The sequence below is a fragment of the Chlamydotis macqueenii genome, chromosome 11, assembly GCF_036417535.1.
Source record: "Chlamydotis macqueenii isolate bChlMac1 chromosome 11, bChlMac1.mat, whole genome shotgun sequence".
NCBI lineage: Eukaryota > Metazoa > Chordata > Aves > Otidiformes > Otididae > Chlamydotis > Chlamydotis macqueenii.
In genome coordinates, this window is record NC_141566.1 from 21,347,357 (window position 1) to 21,366,123 (window position 18,767).

At 51.7% G+C, this 18,767-nt stretch overlaps 1 protein-coding gene across 1 annotated transcript; it reads right to left on the bottom strand.

Moving 5' to 3' along the window:
* Nucleotides 1-6,809: 6,809 nt before the first annotated feature.
* On the bottom strand, nt 6,810-13,463 carry TBX22 (T-box transcription factor 22). Its single transcript, XM_086756379.1, has 8 exons — nt 13,328-13,463; nt 13,102-13,231; nt 12,288-12,389; nt 11,902-12,076; nt 11,434-11,598; nt 11,109-11,173; nt 10,953-11,038; nt 6,810-9,006 (listed from the first exon to the last, which is right to left on the bottom strand). The coding sequence occupies exons 1-8, from the start codon at nt 13,461-13,463 to the stop codon at nt 8,411-8,413; spliced, it is 1,455 nt and encodes a 484-aa protein (XP_086612505.1). The 3' UTR covers nt 6,810-8,410.
* Between the last annotated feature and the right edge of the window lie 5,304 nt (nt 13,464-18,767).

The window sequence follows — 18,767 nt, forward strand, 5'->3', positions numbered from 1 at the left end:
AACAAGACTCAAAACAGATTTATCTCCAAACGTCGCGTGAAGCCAAGGAATCCGTGGATGTAAACACAGGAATCGAAGCCGGCCGCATGAAACGGAGCTCCGCTTTTGGTGGCACCTGGCGACGGCGAGGTGGAAGCCGTTCCTCTTTAACGGAGAGATCATTACGTGTCGGAGGCGTTCGGCAGAGCAGCGATCCCCGCTGCTGGGTTACGGACGGGTTCCGCGCGAGGAGAAGCCCCCGGGCGAAGCGAAGGCGTTGCCGGCGTTATCTGTTGGACATGTTGCTCGCCATCGGAGGCGTAAACATTTCCAGTTCGTTTTAATTTCGTATCATAGGGGAATCGTAAAGACAGCAGGGTTATTGGTCGCAGCTGCCTGAACGCAGCAAACATAACTTGAAGAATTGTTCTGTCAGAGAGACAGCGCCAGATATGACTGGGTTTTTCCTCACAGTCCTGTCAGCAGTTAAATAGGGGGTTTATTGAAAATGTTCATCTAATTAAAATCCATAGTCTTGAAAGCCTTTCTAGGAACTGGAGTTAAACCCAAGTCACACATTTCCATTCAGATGTTGTAGGTTTGTGACAATACGGCGCTGCCTTCAGTTTATAGCACAAAAAAAAAAGAGACTTTTAAAATTTGTCTTACATTTCGTAATTTAGGTAGCTTTGAAATGTGGGGTGGTTGATACACCTTAAAGGACAACCTTTCTAGGAAACATCCAGCTTGGTTCTAGAAACTCCTGACAGTGATGATCTGGGACTGGTGCGTCCCGCGAGGGAGAGATGGGGTTTATTCAGTGCCCGCGTCGTTTTAACGACCGCTGCCCGGGTTTCCGGCCGGCATCCCTCCGCGAGATGGAGCGTCCTGTCCTTCTCCCGCTTCCCAAACTCCAGCCCCGGCCGGAACGGAGAATTTTCCCAAAGTGAAGGAAATAGCCCCAGCGAAAAGCAGACCCAGCAGCCACCCGGAGCCGCTTTCTTTTTCCTGATTTTGTTTTTTTTTTTTTTTCTTTTTCTCGAAGCTTTGTCCAGTAATAAACAACTGTTTCAATCTGCAACGCTGATCAAAAGAAATGTTTTAATCAGTCCCAGGCCAAAATATCCTGCTATTATGTTATCACTGGAGCAAATCATCAAAAATACAAAACAAAAATATCGGTTTAATACGCTCCAGATCAGGAATGTCTTGAAGAAACTTGCCTCCCTCACAGGTGTGTCCTATTTTAAGAAAAAAAAAAAAAAAGAAGAATTAAAGCACAGGGGCTGGTGCTGGGACGAGCGTGGCTGTCGGGGCAGAAACGCCGAGATCAAAACCGACCAAGCCCAACTGCTACAAATAAACTGCTCGAAACGCTTGCCCCTGCTCCAGGGCTGTTGTGGTTAATTTTTTCTAAACTGACAAATTATCTGAAAATCACCCGTCTGTGTTTTCACCTGCTGCGAAGGGAAGCAGCATGGGAAGAGCTGCCCGTCACCAACCCGGTCCCTGCTACCCACGAGCCGTGAATCTGGCCGGTGAGGGATGCATCCTCAGGGAGACCCAGAAGCTTCCAAATTTTGGAGGCAATTTTCCCACCGGGAGCCTGAGCAGGGGCTGGATCTGGCGCAGGGTGATGGCATCCGTCTGCGGATGCAGGAACATCCCTGCCTTGCCAGCCCGGTGCACGGTCAACCTACCATCCCTTCCAAAAACTCTCAGCCTGTGCAGAGCTGGGTCTCACTTCCATCCTCTGCTCTGTTCTGTGTGCAGGAGACCTACCCAGGGGAATGCCTCCTCTTTACGGCACTTAACTCCAGTTGCATGAACGATATTCAAAATAAATTCAAAAATAAGTGATCTTTTGGTTGTTGGGGAAGCTCAAGTCTGGAGTAGGGTGCTGCGGCCGTCTCACCAGCCATACCTGGCAACCACGCTCCTTGGATCAGCAGTTCATAGGTCGTGCTCTTGGGTGGGCCTTTCATACACGTTGGATGGAAGAAATCTTGACTCTCTGTAGGGTCTTCAAAGCCTTGAGGAGCTGGTCAAAGGGGAGAGGTCCAAACTGGCCAACACAGCTCTCAAACACCACCCAAACCTGTTTGACCAAAAACCATCTCAGAAAGCGGGGACGTCCACTTGGGAAGGAGGAACGGCGGTGGGGATGAAGCAGCCGGACCTGGCCGGTTCCAGATGAGCCCTTCCCTGCCCTCTCCTTGCCAACCCTTGCCTCACGAGCTGCTCATTTGCAATCCCAACGTCCAACACCGCACGTGTCAGCACTTTCAAAGCGCGAAGGCTTTTGAAACGCTGGGTTGCCTTTCAGTTGGAAACGAAGTTTGGTGCTTCGCTGTACTTTGATTTGTTTTAACCTCAAGAATCTCCAGGAAATAGAGTTATATTTCTTCTACTGGTCTAAATTCTTAAATTCTGGTAGTACTGAGAAGCGAGGCGAAGGGGGCTGATGTTATCCGTTAGAACAGCCCAGATAGAGACATTATCCTGCCTTCGTGAAAGCCAAAGGCCAAATTCATATTTATTTGAGCTGCAGCAGAATCTGGCTTATATCTTGGACGTTACAACATATTGTTTCAATCTCTATTTTTATTAGCAATATTGATAATGTTAGAAGAAATACGATACAGGAAGTAGCTTATCAACTTCGATTAATTTTACAGTAAGACTTTTAATGAAGGTAAAAGAAGAGTTTAGCAAAGGGCTGAAGCTGAAAGTGTTGGTAGTCGCCGACGTGCGGTACCTGCACAGGGCAGCTGGGAAGTCAGCATGATTTTTAGTCCGTGGAAGAATATTAGTTGATAATCCATTTTTTTTTAAAGACCATTACTTCTCCAATTTAAGTTTATTAACATTTTTGTACATAATGATTCACTGCAAGACTGGAGAAATTAAGATATTTGTGTAAATCTAATTTAAATGTCTGTTGTGCCAAGCAGTGGTGCCTCCTGGATGGCTCCATTTTGTCCTGCTGCTGAAGACACCCATGAAACACAACCCCACCCACAAAATTTACCAAACTGCCTTAAACTACAGGGCTTTTTCTGCAGTGTGTTTACCATCCCAGCCAAAGCAGAATCTCCAAGGCGTTGAAAGTCGCGTACAACGGAAGATGATGGGCCAAGCCACCGAGCGCGTCGGGTGAGGTGGGCGCAACATCCGACCGTGCAGACAGACATCGCGGTCCTTCCCGTGGCCGTGCCAACTGGTGCTTAATATCGTGTATTTGAAACCTTCCTGGCCAGTGCAACGGCAGGGAGCATCTTCTCCCAAATCCGAATTTAAAAAAGAGCGTTTATGGTGTTTTCAGGTCTATGGCGAAGGGATGCAGCGGCTCATTCTGATGAACCAGCAGCTGGACCAGAAGGCAGCAACCATTATCTGAGTAATAGCAAGAGGAACTCGAGGTATCCAGGCAAGCCCATTACTCTTTTCTGACTTTTTGGAGTCGAGGCCCCGTTTTATTTGCAGGCCTGACTGGAAGCAGATGGACCTGTCAGGGCTGGCTGGCGCAGGTGAGCCCAACGGGGCGGACGAGCTGCTAAGTGCTCCCAGCTGCTGGGCGAGACCGGGAGGAAATTGTTGGAGCTGGGACCCAGCTAAGAGATGAGATCTGGAGTCAGCGCCAAGCAGGAAAAAGCGAGTTTCTCCAAAAAGCCAATCTCTCAAAACCTGAAGGCGCAAGGCTTTTAAAATAAGAGAAAAAAGCTGAAAATCTCTTCAGTGCATCTAATACATCTTCAGACTTCAGAGAGCTGGAAACCGCCCCGACCCCGTCTCTGGTTTTGTTCAGGATCTGCCTGCTCAGACAGCAAATATTACTTTACCTGGGGGTTCTCCCTTATCCCTGGCATTTTCCTCTCCAGAAAGGTCTTGAATTTTCCTTGCTGGTTTGTGTCATTTGATTTACAAGCTCAAGGGGTCCTTCATAAAACCTGGACTGCTTCTCCTACTTCATTGCTACAACAAACTTAAAACTTGGTGCTTTAGGATAAGCAATCCCGGAGGAAATTGTTTGATGTACGGAAGCAGACGGTGGGTCCTTCTTGCAAATGTCGCCGAAGGGACGGGGAGGAGAGCTGGGTTTATAAATAACTATAAAATCAGAAACTGCACGAGCTTGGTGAGAGCAGAGGACTATTAAGCAGGAATGGTCTGCGCCGCAATACCCGACATCTGCAGAAGTCCTTGCTGCCGGTACAATTCCCAGCAGCACAGAGGCTGTCCCACTCCAGCTTTCGCTCCGCGAGGGCCAAGAGGCTGCGGTTTGAGCAGGCGCGGCCGAGCGCGGAAAGGGATGCTCGTTTACATCCTAAAACGCAAATCGACCAAGTGGAAGAAGGGTGGTTGACAGGTCACGAGCTTTCATCCAGATTGCAAAGAAGATGGTATTTCCTTTCCTTCTCAAAATTACTTTATCAAAAATAATTCTTTACATTTTAAAAGCCGTTTTTTTCCAGCACTCCATGGCTGCGGAGCACAGAGGCTGCCGAACGGCACGGCCGGACCTGCCATGGTGGCCGGGCGAGGCCGTGGTAGCCTGCCACTGCTCTGGGGCCTCCAAAGAACGTGGCAGAAAAGAAAACTACGGGATGTTTTGGGTGCGGGAGTGGCAACGCCTGAGGTATCGCTCGCGGCCGTTGAGTGCACAATGCCGGGAGGAGCACCCAAAACACACAGAGGGGCCTTCGGCTGCCGTAGCGCTAATTTAGCTTCCCAAACTGTGTTTCGAAAGAGAAATTTCGTGTATTCTGAAAGGCAAGCAGACACACAAAACGAAGAAGGAAGGACACGTCAATATTGCGGAGTCATCTGTTTCCAATCGCCTGTGTTTACATATTAATGTGCAATACAAATTTGTAAACACGAGCGTTTTAAACCTTTGCAGGAACCGATAGCGGCCTTCTCCCTTTCTGCAGCTTTATTGGAACAGCATGTCCCCCCCGGGCCCAGCCCCACGTGTACCTCGTTTTAACGCTGGATGCATTTCAAACCTGCTGGGTGCTTATTTGTTCTGGTCTGTCTCGCTAGCCAATCCTTGCTTGTTTTGCATAATTATGATACAAATTATCATCTAATTATGGACCAAACCTCAGAAGATCAAATGTAAACCGAGGATCGGAAAAAGCTACATCCGACGCTCCCTCTCCACGTTTGCCGTCTCCGGTAGATGTATTAAATGTGGGTGAAACTGGATAGTAAATGGCACTTTGATTAAAAACATTATCCCTGTGTTTGGTTTTTTTTATCTCCTTGATTTTTAGCGCCGAGCGCAGCCGCGGCGCCCTTGGTTTGGCCGATTTTGTTTGCCAAGTGCTATAAATGGGATCAGATATTCCCAAGCTTTCCCTCTTGGGAAAAGTCAAATGACTAATAGCTAAGATTGTTCAGCAAGTTTAACCTTTAAAAAAAAACAACCCTTTGATTATTTTCTCCCTGTTCCCAATTAAAAATAGCACAATAATACTGGGTTTATGTTTGTTTTCACCCACTAAATCTAAAAAACTGGGAACTTTTGCAGTCACCACAGGTTTCCAGGAAGCGCAGAACAGCGTGTAACATATTTCTATTTACAGGCGCGTGATTCCACTTGGAATATTGACCTCAATTCCCCCCATTTAATAACTAATGATTTATTATACTGACTTACCCTCCCCAGTTCTGCCGCTCGCCTCCCACCAGCAGCCGTTTTACAATGGCAGCGAGGAGGTTATCCACTGTTTGGGGATGGATGAGTTTTTCTCATGTGTGGAACCATCCGTGTTATAGTGTGAGCGACTCCATGGAACCATCATTGCAGATATGGAAAATATTCCCGTGCTGGGCTGGTCGGGGAGCCTTGGCCAGGTCTGAAGAGAACACGGGGGCATTGGGACAGAGATCTACAACTGCCTGAAAATATTGATTTGTGTCGTAAAGAACCACCAACATCTTTTTTTTTTATTTGTAACAGTGATCTTTGAAAGGATAAATCAGGAGATAAAGGCAAAGGAAATAGAAAGTAACCTGGGATAACCCAGATCTGACAGCGCCTCTCATGCCGTGCTGACCTCTCGTACGGAGCAAATTGGTATTTCTACATCTGCCTCTCCCATGCTGATGGGCACGGTGTTGGCGCCCAAGGGACACGGGTGCCGGTGCCACGCATCTCTTGCAGGGACCGGGCTCTGGGCATGTTTTCCATGTGGCTGTGACTGGGGAAGGTGGCAAAAACTGGGCTCCTACGGGACCCAACCCAACCAAACCCAACCCAACCCAACCCAATTCCCCTGGAATTAGCTGAGCATCGCCATTGGAGCACATCCACCCAAACGCTGGGTTCGTGGTCTCATGCCGAAAGGCACAGAATCAGCAGGCAGCTCTGGGAAGCCCCGTAACCATTTGCAAATGGGCTCCGCGCGGGAATGAGGTGGCTCCGGTCAAAGACAGCATTTGCTCAGCCGGGCTAGATGGAATGTATCTGATCTCAATTTAAATATCGCTGCAAAATTGTCCGTACTGAAAACATGTATTCTCATCATTATCAGTCACATTTTTAACTAAACAAACACTCATTTGCTGGATCACCAGCTCATGGCCAGCAACTCTGGAATATCTTACGCAACCACAAACATTTGGAAAATTGGAAGTTACCCATTGCATCCACCCACGAATCCGTGACTGATCTGGAGGAGCCTTCCAGCTCCCCAAAAGCACAACCACATGTGGGGCTCGGCCCCTCGGCCCGTGGGGAGCAGGGCTGCGCAGTGCCTTGCAGAGCCCTTCCCAGCCGGTGGTGGGGGACGGCTCAGAAATAAGGACTCAGAACGAAAAAAAACTTTCATGTTTTTTAATAAAAATAGTGAGATAAGCGGCTAAGAAACAGCACAGAAAGCAGGTTTGTTCATTTTTACAGTTGTACAGGCCACTGGGCAAGGCAAGCACGGCCCCTGGTTCATACTGGTATCGCTGGGGGCTCTGTGCGCACCCAAAGCAGGTAAATGAGGGAACCAATCTCAGCTGGTTTTTAGCAAAGTCTCATAAAAGTAAAAGTGTGACTTCATGTTACTTTAACGGCTTTTGATATCTCTTGTTCTCTTCTTAATTTGTTGTCTGCTGTGGATGAAAATAAAACCAAAACTCTGGCACCAATTTTTATTCTTAAACCCGCGCTTAATCCCTGTATAGTGCTGGGTTACGTTTGTAAATGCAGGATTCTCGTATCTTAGTCCCAAAATACGGCCGGTCCCAGTCAAATTATTTTCAAAGCTCTGTCATTTGTCAAGTAATAAATTTGGCTTCAGGTAGGGACTGAGCGTTGATCAAATAAAGAATAAAACCAGTGCCCTAATTTATGGTGAGTAACATTGTGCCCTCGGGAGCTAGAGAGTATTTACAGGAATAACAAGAATATCCACAAGTTACAATAAAACAAACAGGACTTTTGGAGGAGTCGAAAATCTCCACTTTCAGGGCCCGTAGAGTTGTAACTCTCTGGAAAGGACCTGCCGTTCTCCACGGGACCGAGCCAGGAGCATCCCTGCCCTGTTCCTCAGATGTGATCCCAGGTGGATCTTCCGTGTTCCCGAAGGAGAGTGGGAGGAGTGTCCTGCAGGGCTCCCGGAGGTGTTTTATCCCACGCAGCTCTCCCAGATGTATTCCCCACGTCCCCCGGCACGGATCCATCTCGCCACAGGGCAGATGTGTGACCACCCGTCCACTGCTCCTTCCCACCACGCTGGTGCCACCCTGCACCACCACCTCCTGGGGATCTTTGGAAGCGGGAGCACGGGGAGGAGGGCTCTTGGGGCACCCCTGCATTGGGCTACCACCCACGAGGTAGGAACACATCCATCTTTGATCTCATCTTCCTTGAATTTCCGTCCCCACTCTGATGACCGAGTCTTTGGTCCTGGAGCGCCAGGGCACTTTCACATCGTTAATTAGGACCCATTAAAGCCAAGGGAACTTGAGAGCACGCTCGAGCACTGGGCCAGAGATGGCTCCTTGGCTGACCCAAGGTCTCGAACAGTGGAAAATCTCAAGTAGCGTGAGCAGAAGCTCACCAGGGCTTCGAGCTAAGTAAAGGTAAGCTAGAGAGAAAACATATTTGTCGAAATGTCTACGTCTACCTTTCCCACTTCAGAGTGCAAATATTTAAAAGGTGACTGCACAATTTTCTCTTAACCTACAAACAGGACATAAATATTCCCAGCAGGTACCACCTTGCTGCGGATTGTCTCAGACCCTCCGCGCTCCCAGGTCCTCCACCCTCCCAACACCACAACACATTTGCCCATCAAAAAAAGTCAAATTCCTAGACATACCGCTCCAGTACCATGCAGTATTTCATAGTCAGTAACGAGCAAGCCCTTGGGTATGAAGGAAGGAAAGGCTTGCTTTACATATCAACGCTTAGAAACGTTACATAATTCCGCTAAAGGCAATGGTTAATCGTCGGGTGCCAGTTAGAGTGATTACATCTGCCATCTCTCAAAGACGCCGGAACGCTGTCACTCACTTTGAAATGGCCTGCCGCACTCATCAGTCTGGATGGCACAGAGAGGTTATAGCCGTACAAGCCATATGGAGGATGTAAAGAACAATTAAGCGCTTCCCGAGCAATGGGACTTGATGGGAAAATGTTTCCAGATGCATGTAATCCATACAGCATTTGACTCGCAGAGCCGGGTGCTTGTAGACATTGCCCGTTCAAGTCTTCAGCTTTGGCGTTTTTCAGGTTGGCTATGCCGAGGGAAGAGAGTTTTGGCACGTCCACCACGAAGTGGGGTAAAAGATGCGGGTTGGTGCCTCCCAGTTTTTCGTGGCTTGGAAAGATGAGAGACGGTTGTCTCAAGAAGCTCGCAGGACAAATCTTGTAGTAGAGGGGCACGTTGAGGTTGTGTAGGTAGGTCTCGGGGCATGACGCGCCGATGTGAAACGTAGGAGGTGAGCATGACGGGGAGAGCAGGGGGTTGAGAGGAGAGGGCGTCCCACCGCTGGAGGTCACTGGCGAAGAGCTGGAGCTCCCACCTGAAAAGGAAAACAAAAATTGTCTGGGCTGCGCGCGCTGATGTTTGCAGCCACGAAACCCTTGGAGGACTCCTGCTCCCGCTCCGCATCTCCGTGCTGCCGGCGTCCGTCCGAGCACAAACCCGCTCCAAAAATCAGCTCCTGGAAAACGGGAAGATCTGTCCATAAATTATTTGTTGTTGTTACTCAGCACTTGTCTAAGAAAAATATTCTCGCATGCGTCATCCCATTCACCTGACCGGGACAACCACAAAGTTCAGCTCCACACCATCGCTATTTTAGGTTCCATATTCTTTGTGCAAATTACAGGCAACTTTTCCCCCTTGTACATAAGAACAAAAAAAACCATGTTCAGCCTGATGAGGAGGTTTTTTGTACCTTCCTGCTCACAGGACTTGACTAATTTTACTTGGCTTCCCATGCAATTTGAAACACACCCTTGAACGCTACAGGTGTCTCCAGAAACTCTACGTGCCCGTGTCGTTTTAATGAACCAATGAACACTTTCACCGTTCGGCAGAGAAGCGACACTGAGTTGCCTCACATGGGTGAACGTTGCCGCGGAGGCCGCGGGCGTACAACGTCACCGTTCGGGACGCGCTCGCCGCTCCGTCAAGAGCAAAAAAAATGAGAAGAGGCAGCTGCCCTGGCGCGGGGCTGGAGCTCTGGAGCGGCCGGCCCCGGTGGCAAACAGATGCTGGTTTCATCTAACGGCGTTTCAGAGCCACATCTCTCATTACCACATTCTTCCAGATGATTTCCCCCCCCCCGCTTTATTTTAATTTCTTACCCAAGTGACTGGAAAAGGAAGGGAGGGAATGCGAATCCATTTTTGCTCTGTGTTTTTCTCGATTTACACTGAATTCCCAGCGACACGCTCTCTGGGTGTGACCCGGTCAGACTTCATCCACCATCAGCCACGGAGAACCAACTGTGTAACCGAGCCACACCCGCTAGTGCATCACACCGAAAAAACCCACAAACATCTCGGACGCGGCACAAATTAATTTTGCGAACTCCCAGTATCTTTTCGCAATAACTCGGGAAAGTTTTAGGGCTCGGAAGTCTTGAGAGCGAGGCGGGGAATGAATCCTGGCTGAGGCAGAGCAAACGCGCGTTAGTGTTATTAGTGGAAATGGAGATTTTGTTATATTTACATCAGTCCAGGAAATTGACCCTGAAGAAAAAATACCAATTACATTAAGGCTGGCAAAAAAAAAAAACCCTAATATTTTCACATCCGTACAATGATCACGGCAATTGCTGTTCTCTCCCTCCCCATCCACCAGCTCCTCTCGGTACCGCGTTGCAGCCTGCAAAAACGAGTTCAAAAGGGGCTTTTTGCATGAGATATCTTTTAAGTAAAACAAATAAATAAAATTTAGTTTCTTTACAACTCGGTAAACCTCTTAATTTCTCCTGAGTCTGACTTTTTTATGTCTGGCATGGATTTTTCCTGTGATGATTTTTTTTTGCGAGAGACCGGAGTGATTTGATGTGCCCCAACACTTTGATGAGTTCCTGACACAACTGAGACTTAAACTGGCGACTTTCAACCCAAACTGGAGCGCTCCAGCGTGCAAATGACCTGGTAGTTTTTTTCCTTCGCTGCTACAGAAAAAAAAAAATCACTTCTCAAATAATATTTCCAAAAGCTTTTTTTTTTTTTTCTGGAAAAGCGCTGTAGGAGACCGATGTGCGCTTGTCAGGGGGAGGGAGATCGTTTTTCCTGAAAAAGCTTTCCCACCCCTTCTCTCCCTGGGAAGAGCGCTCTGCCCCTCGAATTTCTTTCGCCGGGACTTTTGGCCGAAAACACGTGGAATTGGCTTCCCAAAGCGTCCGTTTTCCGGGCCCAGCACCTTCTCGCAGCGGCTGGAGCCCCCCGAGAGCCCCGGGCGTGCGGCCCCGAGGGCGCGGGGAGGGGCGGGGGTTGGGGGGACACTTACCCTGCCTCTCCGCGCCGAAAGCCTGGAAGTCCAGGGCGAGGGGGGCTCGCCACGGATAGGTGTCCAGGAGCCCGTCCAGGACCCCCCTGCGAGCGAGAGCGGGCTCAGAGCCGCGGCGGGGGCGGCGGGGGCGGCGGGGGCGGGGTCGCCCCTTACCTGTTCCTCCCGGGATCCCGAAAACCTTTGGCGAAGGGATTCCTGTCGATCTTCAGCTTCGTGATCTGGGGCGGGGGGGGTGGGAGGGAAAGGGGCCGTCGGGGTGGGACCGGCCCCCGGTACGGTCGGGGGTCTCCATCCCCAAAACTCGCAGGGCTGTCGGGTCTCTCCATCCCCCCCCCGCCCCGGTACCGTCGGGGCTCTCCATCCCCCCCCCGCCCCGGTACCGTCGGGGCTCTCCATCCCCCTGCCCCGGTACCGTCGGGTCTCTCCAACCCTCACCGGTGCCGCCGGGGCTCTGCACCCTCCCCCTGGCCCCCGGTACCTGCTGGTTTTGGTAGGCGGTGACGGTGGTGAACTCGGTCTCCTGGAAGGAGAAGGTCTGCACCCCCTCGGCCGGCAGCGACGGGATCTGCGCCAGGTCGAAGCGAGAGTCCTGGGCGATAACGTGGACGCGGGGCTTGTACTTGTGCATGGACTGCAGGATGATCTGTGCGGGGGGAGAGGCCGGCTGAGCCCCCCCGAGAGGGAGAAGTGCAGGGGAAAACCCCCCACGCGAAGACACGCGTGGGACCTAGCCCTCAGCTCCGCGGCAAGAGGGACCGGCCGGCCGCGGGGTCGGTTCTGCACCACGGGGTGATGCTCTGACCCCCCCCGACGTGATGTTCTGCCCCCGGGACCATTCTCTGCCCCCCCCGAGGTGATGCTCTGGCCACCCGAGGTGATGCTCTGACCCGCCGGGGTGATGCTCTGCCCCCCGACCCCCCCCCGAGGGGGGCTGCCCCACACCTACGTGCCCCTTGTCGTCCATCTCGTTGTTGGTGAGCTTCACCCGGTCGAAGCTGACGATCTGCCGCATCCAGGTCTCCCCCGAGCAGGGGGAGTCGGGGTGGATGTAGAGCCGGGGGGTGATGCAGGAGTGGTCCGTGTTCCCCGCCACCATCCACTGCGAGCTGTGATAGACGTACCTGGCCCGGGCCGGGGTCAGGCGCCGGGGACCCCCTCCCCGCCCGCCCGCATCTATGGATTCTATACGTGCCTGCAGCCCGGCACCCCCCCACACGCTGCCCCGCACGCCCCTGTTCCCCAGAGGCGCCCTCAGCCTGGCAGGGGGAATCCCGCGTGGGTGGGGGGGTGCGAGCGGGAGAGGGGGTGCGTAGCGGCCCCCCCGCCCCGTACCTGTATCTTTTGGAGTCCACCGGGACGACGTCGATGGCGATGTAGTACTGCTGCAGCGGGTCCAGCCCCTTCACCTTCACCCTCACCGACGGGAACATCCTCCTGCGGGCAGAGGTGGGCCGGTTAAACGGCCCAAAGGGGTTTGGGAAAAAAAAAAACCAAACTAAACGGGCGTCGGGGAACAACAAAAAAATTGCAACTCAACAAAAACAGGGGAAAAAAACACCAAAGAAAAATACTCCAACAACAACAACAAAGAAAAAGCATAACGTAAAAAAAAAGAAAAAACATAAGAAGAAGAAAAAAAACACAAAGAAAAATACCCCGACAAAAAAAAAAAACCCACAAAGATAACCTGACAAAAAAAAGAAAGAAAAAAAAAAATAAAGAAAAATATTCCCACCAGAAAAAGAGAAAAAAGCGCGAACCAAAAGGAAAAAGAAAGAAAAAACTGCGACAAAAAAAAAAAGGGAAAAAACCACAAAGGTAATAACGTAACAAAAAAAAATACTCCAACAAAAAAAAGGAGAAAAAACATAAAGAGAAATAAAAATAACTGAAAAAAAAACACAAGAAAAAGAAGAAAAAAATAAAGAAAAAAAAAACACTGAGAAAAATACCTCAACAAAAAAAAAAAAAAGAAGAAAAAAGCACAAAGAAAAATGAAAATACCGCAACAAAGAAAAGAAGAAAAATGCACAAATAAAAAGAAAAATACCCCCCCCCCAAAAAAAAAAAAAAAGAAAGAAAAAAGAAAGATGCAGAAGGAAGAAGCGGAGGAAGGGGAGCGCGGGAGCGGAGCGGCGGGCGGTACCTGCCCGCCTTGGTGATGATCATCTCGGTGCCGATCTGGTGAAACCTCCTCCAGAGCTCGGAGCCCTGCAGCTCCACCCGCACCGCCGCCCCCGCCTCCCCGCTCTCTCCGCCGGCCCCGGGCCGCTTCTCTGCGGGGAACGAAGAGAAACGGGAGGGGAGCGGCTCGGGGGGGGGGCTGCCGGGCGCCCGGGGGTCCCGTCCGGGCGGTCCCCGCCGCTACCGACCCGGCTCCGGGGCTCTGCGGCTCCGCCTGCAACCGGTCCCGGTTTCCTCATCCCGATCATCCGGTATCTTCCTCTTGGCCGCGCGTCCCACCAGAGCTTCCACCGAGAAGGCGTGAGCCCGGCTGCTGAGAGCCATCCCCCCCCCCCCAAAAAAAAAAACCACCCCACCCCGGGGCTCAGGCGGGCGGCGGGACCCCCGGCGGCGGCGATTCCATCCCGACCGGTACCCGGCGACCCTCGGCCGGTTGCCGTCGAAGGGCGGCGGGCACGGCGAGAGCCTCCGGCATCCGAGCGAGTGAAGAGACGGCGGCGGCCTCCGCCGTTTGTTTTGGAAACTGGGGGGGAGCGTGAGGAGCACGGAGTGACATTTCAGGGGTGTAACGGGGGGGGGGGAGAGGGGAGGGAGGGGAGGGGAAGAGCAGGGGAAGAGGAGCCGGCCCCGTCTAGGATCAATAAAAGAGTTACTGTTCTCCATTAAATTGTAAAACTCAAAGAAATTTGACATAATTGCACACTAGGGGCCACTTTTCCAACAAAAGTGCAAATAACGTTTAACCAGAACCAGCACGAAAAGAATAAAAAAAAAAAGGAGAAAAGAAAAAAAAAAAGGAAAAACAAAAAAGGAAAAAAAAAAGGGAAAAAAAAGGGAAAAAAATAAAAAAAAAGGAAAAATAAAAAGGAAAAAAAGAAAAAAAAAGGAAAAATAAAAAGGGAAAAAGAGGAAAAAAAATTAAAAAGGGAATCAAGGAGAGGGAGCTCTGCACCCAGCTGTGGCAGGGCCGGTCGCACCCGGCTTGTCCCCCGGTTTGGGTTTGGGTTTTGTGTGTTTGGTTCATTTTGTGTTTTTTTTTCTTTTTTAAAGGCAGCAAACCCATGCCCGTATCCCCGCCATCACCCCGGGATGTTTCCGCAGCCCCGCCGCGGCAGCCGCCCGGGATGAGGGGCGGAAATCCCCGTTTTCCAGTCGGGAAGCCCCTGGGAGCCCCTGCGAGGCCGGGGGAGCTCCGGGCCGGGGGACGGGCTGGGGCTGGGACCCACAGATGCGCAGGGAAGTGGCTGCGCGGGATTTGCGTGGCGATTTTCGGATCCCCACTGGGATCTCCCCACCCCACAGAGCTCGAATGTGCCGCACTGATTTATTTTCCACCCGGGCGTTCTCCCCTGAGCCAGCACCAAAGGGGATTCGGGGGGTCAGCCTTTTTTTTTGGAGGGGGAAGCGGTGGTACCCACACCGAGCAGAGCGGATGCCCCATTCCCCCACCTCCATCCCCTGCGCACCCCTCGCCCTGCGCTGCAGAGGTCAGCCGGGATAGATGAGCCCTAACGGGAAAAAAAAACTGCGGAAAGGGATAAAATTCACAAGGCAGCTGAGAAACCAAACGTTTCGCTTCTCGGGATTTCTTGCCGTATTTATTAGGACCTGTGTCCCAGTGCACGCATTTCCGCCAAGCCCTGGGCCGGCGGCGGAGTGAAAACCGTCTCGGCTTTGCGGAGACAACCAAAACCCGACGTCGCGCAGCCGCGCTCCGGCAGAGCTCTCACCGGTGCCCCAGACTCACCCGCCGTCCTCAAATCCCTGTGCCGAGGATGCTCCTTACCCCACTTCCCGTGGGGTTTGCACCTCGATACTCATTTATGCACAGCTACAGGCGTGTCCTTTTAAGGACAGATTTATAGATCGAATTCCCGGCGGATCTCACTGGGACAGTTTGGCTAAGGAGGAGGCCTCGGAGGCAGCGCAGGGGTGCGGATATGGGTGCGGAGCGCTGGAGCTCGGCACCCAGCCCGGCTGAAGCCGCCCACTCTCCCCGCTGCCGTCTTTTCCCTCTGCGTGTGGCGCCGGTTCGGACCACGCCTGCGACCCGATTTGGGAGCGGAAAGTCCACATCCCCATCTCTGCAAGACCCAGCCGAGCTCCTGTGGAGCTCGCGGTGGAAAAGTCCCAACGCCCTTCGTGGTGGCAGCTGGGACGGACGCGCACGAGCTGTGCAATGAGCGGGTGGAAGGACGCTTCTTGCTTTCCCTTCCCCAGCGCTCTGTGGAGCGCTGCGTTTCGGGGGGTCACCCGACACGACCCGCTCTGGGCCACCATCCCAGAGCCATCCCCGTCCTTCGGGATGTGAGACGGACAGAAAGCGGGGCAGGAGCACAGACCACCAGAGGTTTTCTCGCTGCACCTCTGCAGCGCTTTATTTCCCGTCACAAAGAGAAACGAAACGAATTTCCATCAACGTGTTCACCATTAGAACGGCGTAAGCTGGCGATTTAAAAGCGGGGTGAGCGGCGGCTCCCCAGCGCTGATAGAAGCCAGCTGAGGGCACGGAGTGCGAACCCTTATCTCTGCTGACATGACATAGTATTAAAAAGTATTCCGAGTAATCTTTTATTTCCTCAGCATTGCGACACATTTCAAGAACTTGGCCAGGGATCAAGCGACCCTATTTAATTTCCTACAATGAAAAATAAAACAAAAATAAAGCCCACTTGAGATGATATAATCAGGAACATTTTGAGGGTTTAGGGCAAATTAATACGGCAGGGAAGGGCTTTCAGGGGACTTGGCGAGCTTTCATCCATCAAAGGCTGACTCAGACCCTTCCTGGGCTTTGTAACCTCATTGTCTTCACCAAACTACGTGACGGTGTGTCGCCTGTTACTGTCACCAGAAAACCCAGCAAGCGCTCGCTTGGCACGAAGTTCAGAATCGCTAACTTAATTTTACAGCAAGCGTTACACGATACGCCAGAAGTATTTGCTTCACTTGAAAACGACCTTTTGATACTGCCCATTAATTAATGAAGCGCACAGGTAAGTTCCGCGCGCGGACTTTCCTGGTCGCTTCAGGAGATTTAACTGGGAGATTTTGCCAAGATCGACTCTGCATTTACCAAAACAAAACAAAGCAAAAACCCAAAGCAAGGCAAACTGGATTTGTGGCTTAAGGGTAATATTTTCATATCAACTGCGCTCAGTCATGCATCCGATATTTTTCTCTTTTGTACCTCCACCTGATATGGAATCCAAAATTTATACGAAGCTGCAATCATAAAGGTGGTGCTAGGACCAAGGGATAAACTCGAGGGATTGTTCGTTCTCTGCTTCACAAATTGTCTAGCAAGAAAACAGTAAAATTTCTTTAGCATTTGACAAAAAAAAAAAGGTTCCCAAACCTGCAGCGTGCCGCCGAACGAGCCCCAGCTCCCACAGCGCGGCGACGGCTTCGCCAGCCGTTAACGAGGCGGCGCGTGCGAGGCTGGAGGGGTGGGATGTTTGTTCCGGGGGGTGTCGGAGCTGCCACAAACCGGGTCTGAACGCTCCGGCCGACACACGGGCTGCGACTGGAGTGGAGGTGGCCGTCAGCTGAGTAACGTGGTTTGGGTTCGACGGGAACAGGAATTCGCAATATTCAATGGATTTTTGTAAATGTAACTACCACTTCCTAAGGGTCATTAGCTAATTACTTATTAACAGACCCACAAATATTTCTTTTTCCCAAAAACCCATCTTTTAAACAGAAACTCTTGAAGACGGAGTAGATCTTGGCAGAAAACACCCGTGGTAGCTTCTAACAGCGCTTAGGAGATCGTTTTCCCTTACGTTCTCAAATGTCCAGTCCCACAGCAAAGCTTTAATTTCATTCTCCATCTTCTCTTCCCCTTAATGAACTTTGAAAAACCCCGGTTTCTACACCCGAGAGCGCATGCTCTTGGGCCCCACACCTCCAGGCCAGCCCTGCAACGTGGAGGCGATGGCACGGTTCACCCCATCCTTGCTCTTCCGAGCATCCCCGATTAATTTCACAGCAAAAAACCGACGAGTCTGGGGAAGAAAGGGCCGGTTTATGGTGGTGGACAGCTGGCGCTGAAGTCTCTCCATCGGTCGACCTCCTGAGGAGGTTCCTCACCATCACATGCACTGCATTAGTTGAAGATATATTAAAATAAACCTTTGTTATGTTATTTCATACATAAGCCCCCCAAAAAGCTGCGCAGGGAAGAGGATTAAACTTTACGGAAACGATTCTGTGAAGTGAAAACAAAATATAGAGCGTTTGGGGAGAGTTAAATCAAATTAGGGTCTGGGCCCAGTTCGTGATGAGAGCAGCGTTGGTGATGTTCCCTGTCACAGCCGGGGAAGTGGAGGCAGGGTCGGCAGCGTCCCCTTGCTGGTGGGGTAAGGACGAGGTCACCATGTGCATCTCCAGCGCCAAGAGGTGACAGGCCACCACAAGAACTTCCATCCAGCTGGCTGGGGCCACCTAGTAGTGGCTTCTGTCACATCGCTCATGATGACCTCAATGTATCCTCTGGAAAAGCAAGATTTCTCGGCTCTGCGCCGCGAGGAACGTTTGTAGGGTCGCCGTTCCCAGCCCGGCTCCTGGCTTTTGGCTGGTGGCTGTGTGCGGGGTGCGAGAGCGAGGAGAAGGCGCCCCGTCCCTTCTCCAGCCTCCTCCACCTGCGAAGCCCCCGCCAGCCCGGCCATCCCACCCAGCAGCTTTCCCACCGCCTTTCCTTCACCATGGCTTCTCCAGAGCTGAGACTTAAGGCCAAGACGTGCCCCCTTCCCCCCCTCTAAGGAAAAGGAAAAATTCCTGCCGTGTTGAACTTTTCTCATAATACTTTAAGAAAATACTTAAAGAATGTGTAATAATAGGGGATTTAGAGGGAGCAAAATTCACCACGTGGACGAAGCCAAAAACCCTTAGAACGGCACCAAAACGTATCCTGTCTGGCTTTACCGCGGGGAAGAGCTCCAGGGGGAGCGGGGGCTGACCCCATGTGAGCCCTGTGAGCCACGGGACCCCCTGTCCCCGGGGCCACCCCTGCTCTTCTCGCCGGCGCAGCGCGGGGAGGGACAAGGCGGAGTTCTCGGTTTAGCTGCCAGGGAAACCACACAGGAGAAGTGAAATTAAAAATAGTTATGGGGAAGCTGATTCCGAGTTATTCTATATTCCCGGGCAGGAGCGAAGCCGGGCAGAGCCGGGGCCGCGTTTCCTGCGCTCTCCCCTCGGCACCGGGGCCGGGCAGGGTCCGGCCATGGAGCATCCTGAGGTCTTGGGAAGTCCAACTGGGGCCCTACCAGCAGCGAGCCCTTTCACAGGCAGGGTCTGAGAGCAAAAAACCTTTTTAAAGAGGAGGGTGATCCTATTTTTACAAAATACAGCCTTATATTCTGGTTTGCTTTACTTTAAATAGTAACTGGACACCTTCAGACACCTCCTTGGTGCCAGGGCCTACGGGGACGGTTCTTTGGTGGCCGTGAGCACATCGTCTGCTCTGAGAGCAAAAACGGGCCCAAGTGTCCTGGGATGGCCAAGATCTGGGGCCGTGGAGGATGCTGCTCATCAGGGGAGCCGAGGGTCCACAGCACCAGTGTGTGTCCCAGAGGGAGCTGGGCTTGCAGAACCCACCTGAAGGGATGCTCACGGCTGTCGGGGTCA

Bases quoted from the DNA above. Each gene is read 5' to 3' on its own strand.
- TBX22 (XM_086756379.1), bottom strand. From the start codon at position 13,463: ATGGCTCTCAGCAGCCGGGCTCACGCCTTCTCGGTGGAAGCTCTGGTG. The intron at 13,232-13,327 runs GTCGGTAGCGGC...CGTTCCCCGCAG, and splicing joins CCGCAGAGCCCCGGAGCCGG to AGAAGCGGCCCGGGGCCGGC. The intron at 11,174-11,433 runs GTACCGGGGGCC...CCCCCGCCCCAG, and splicing joins CCGCCTACCAAAACCAGCAG to ATCACGAAGCTGAAGATCGA.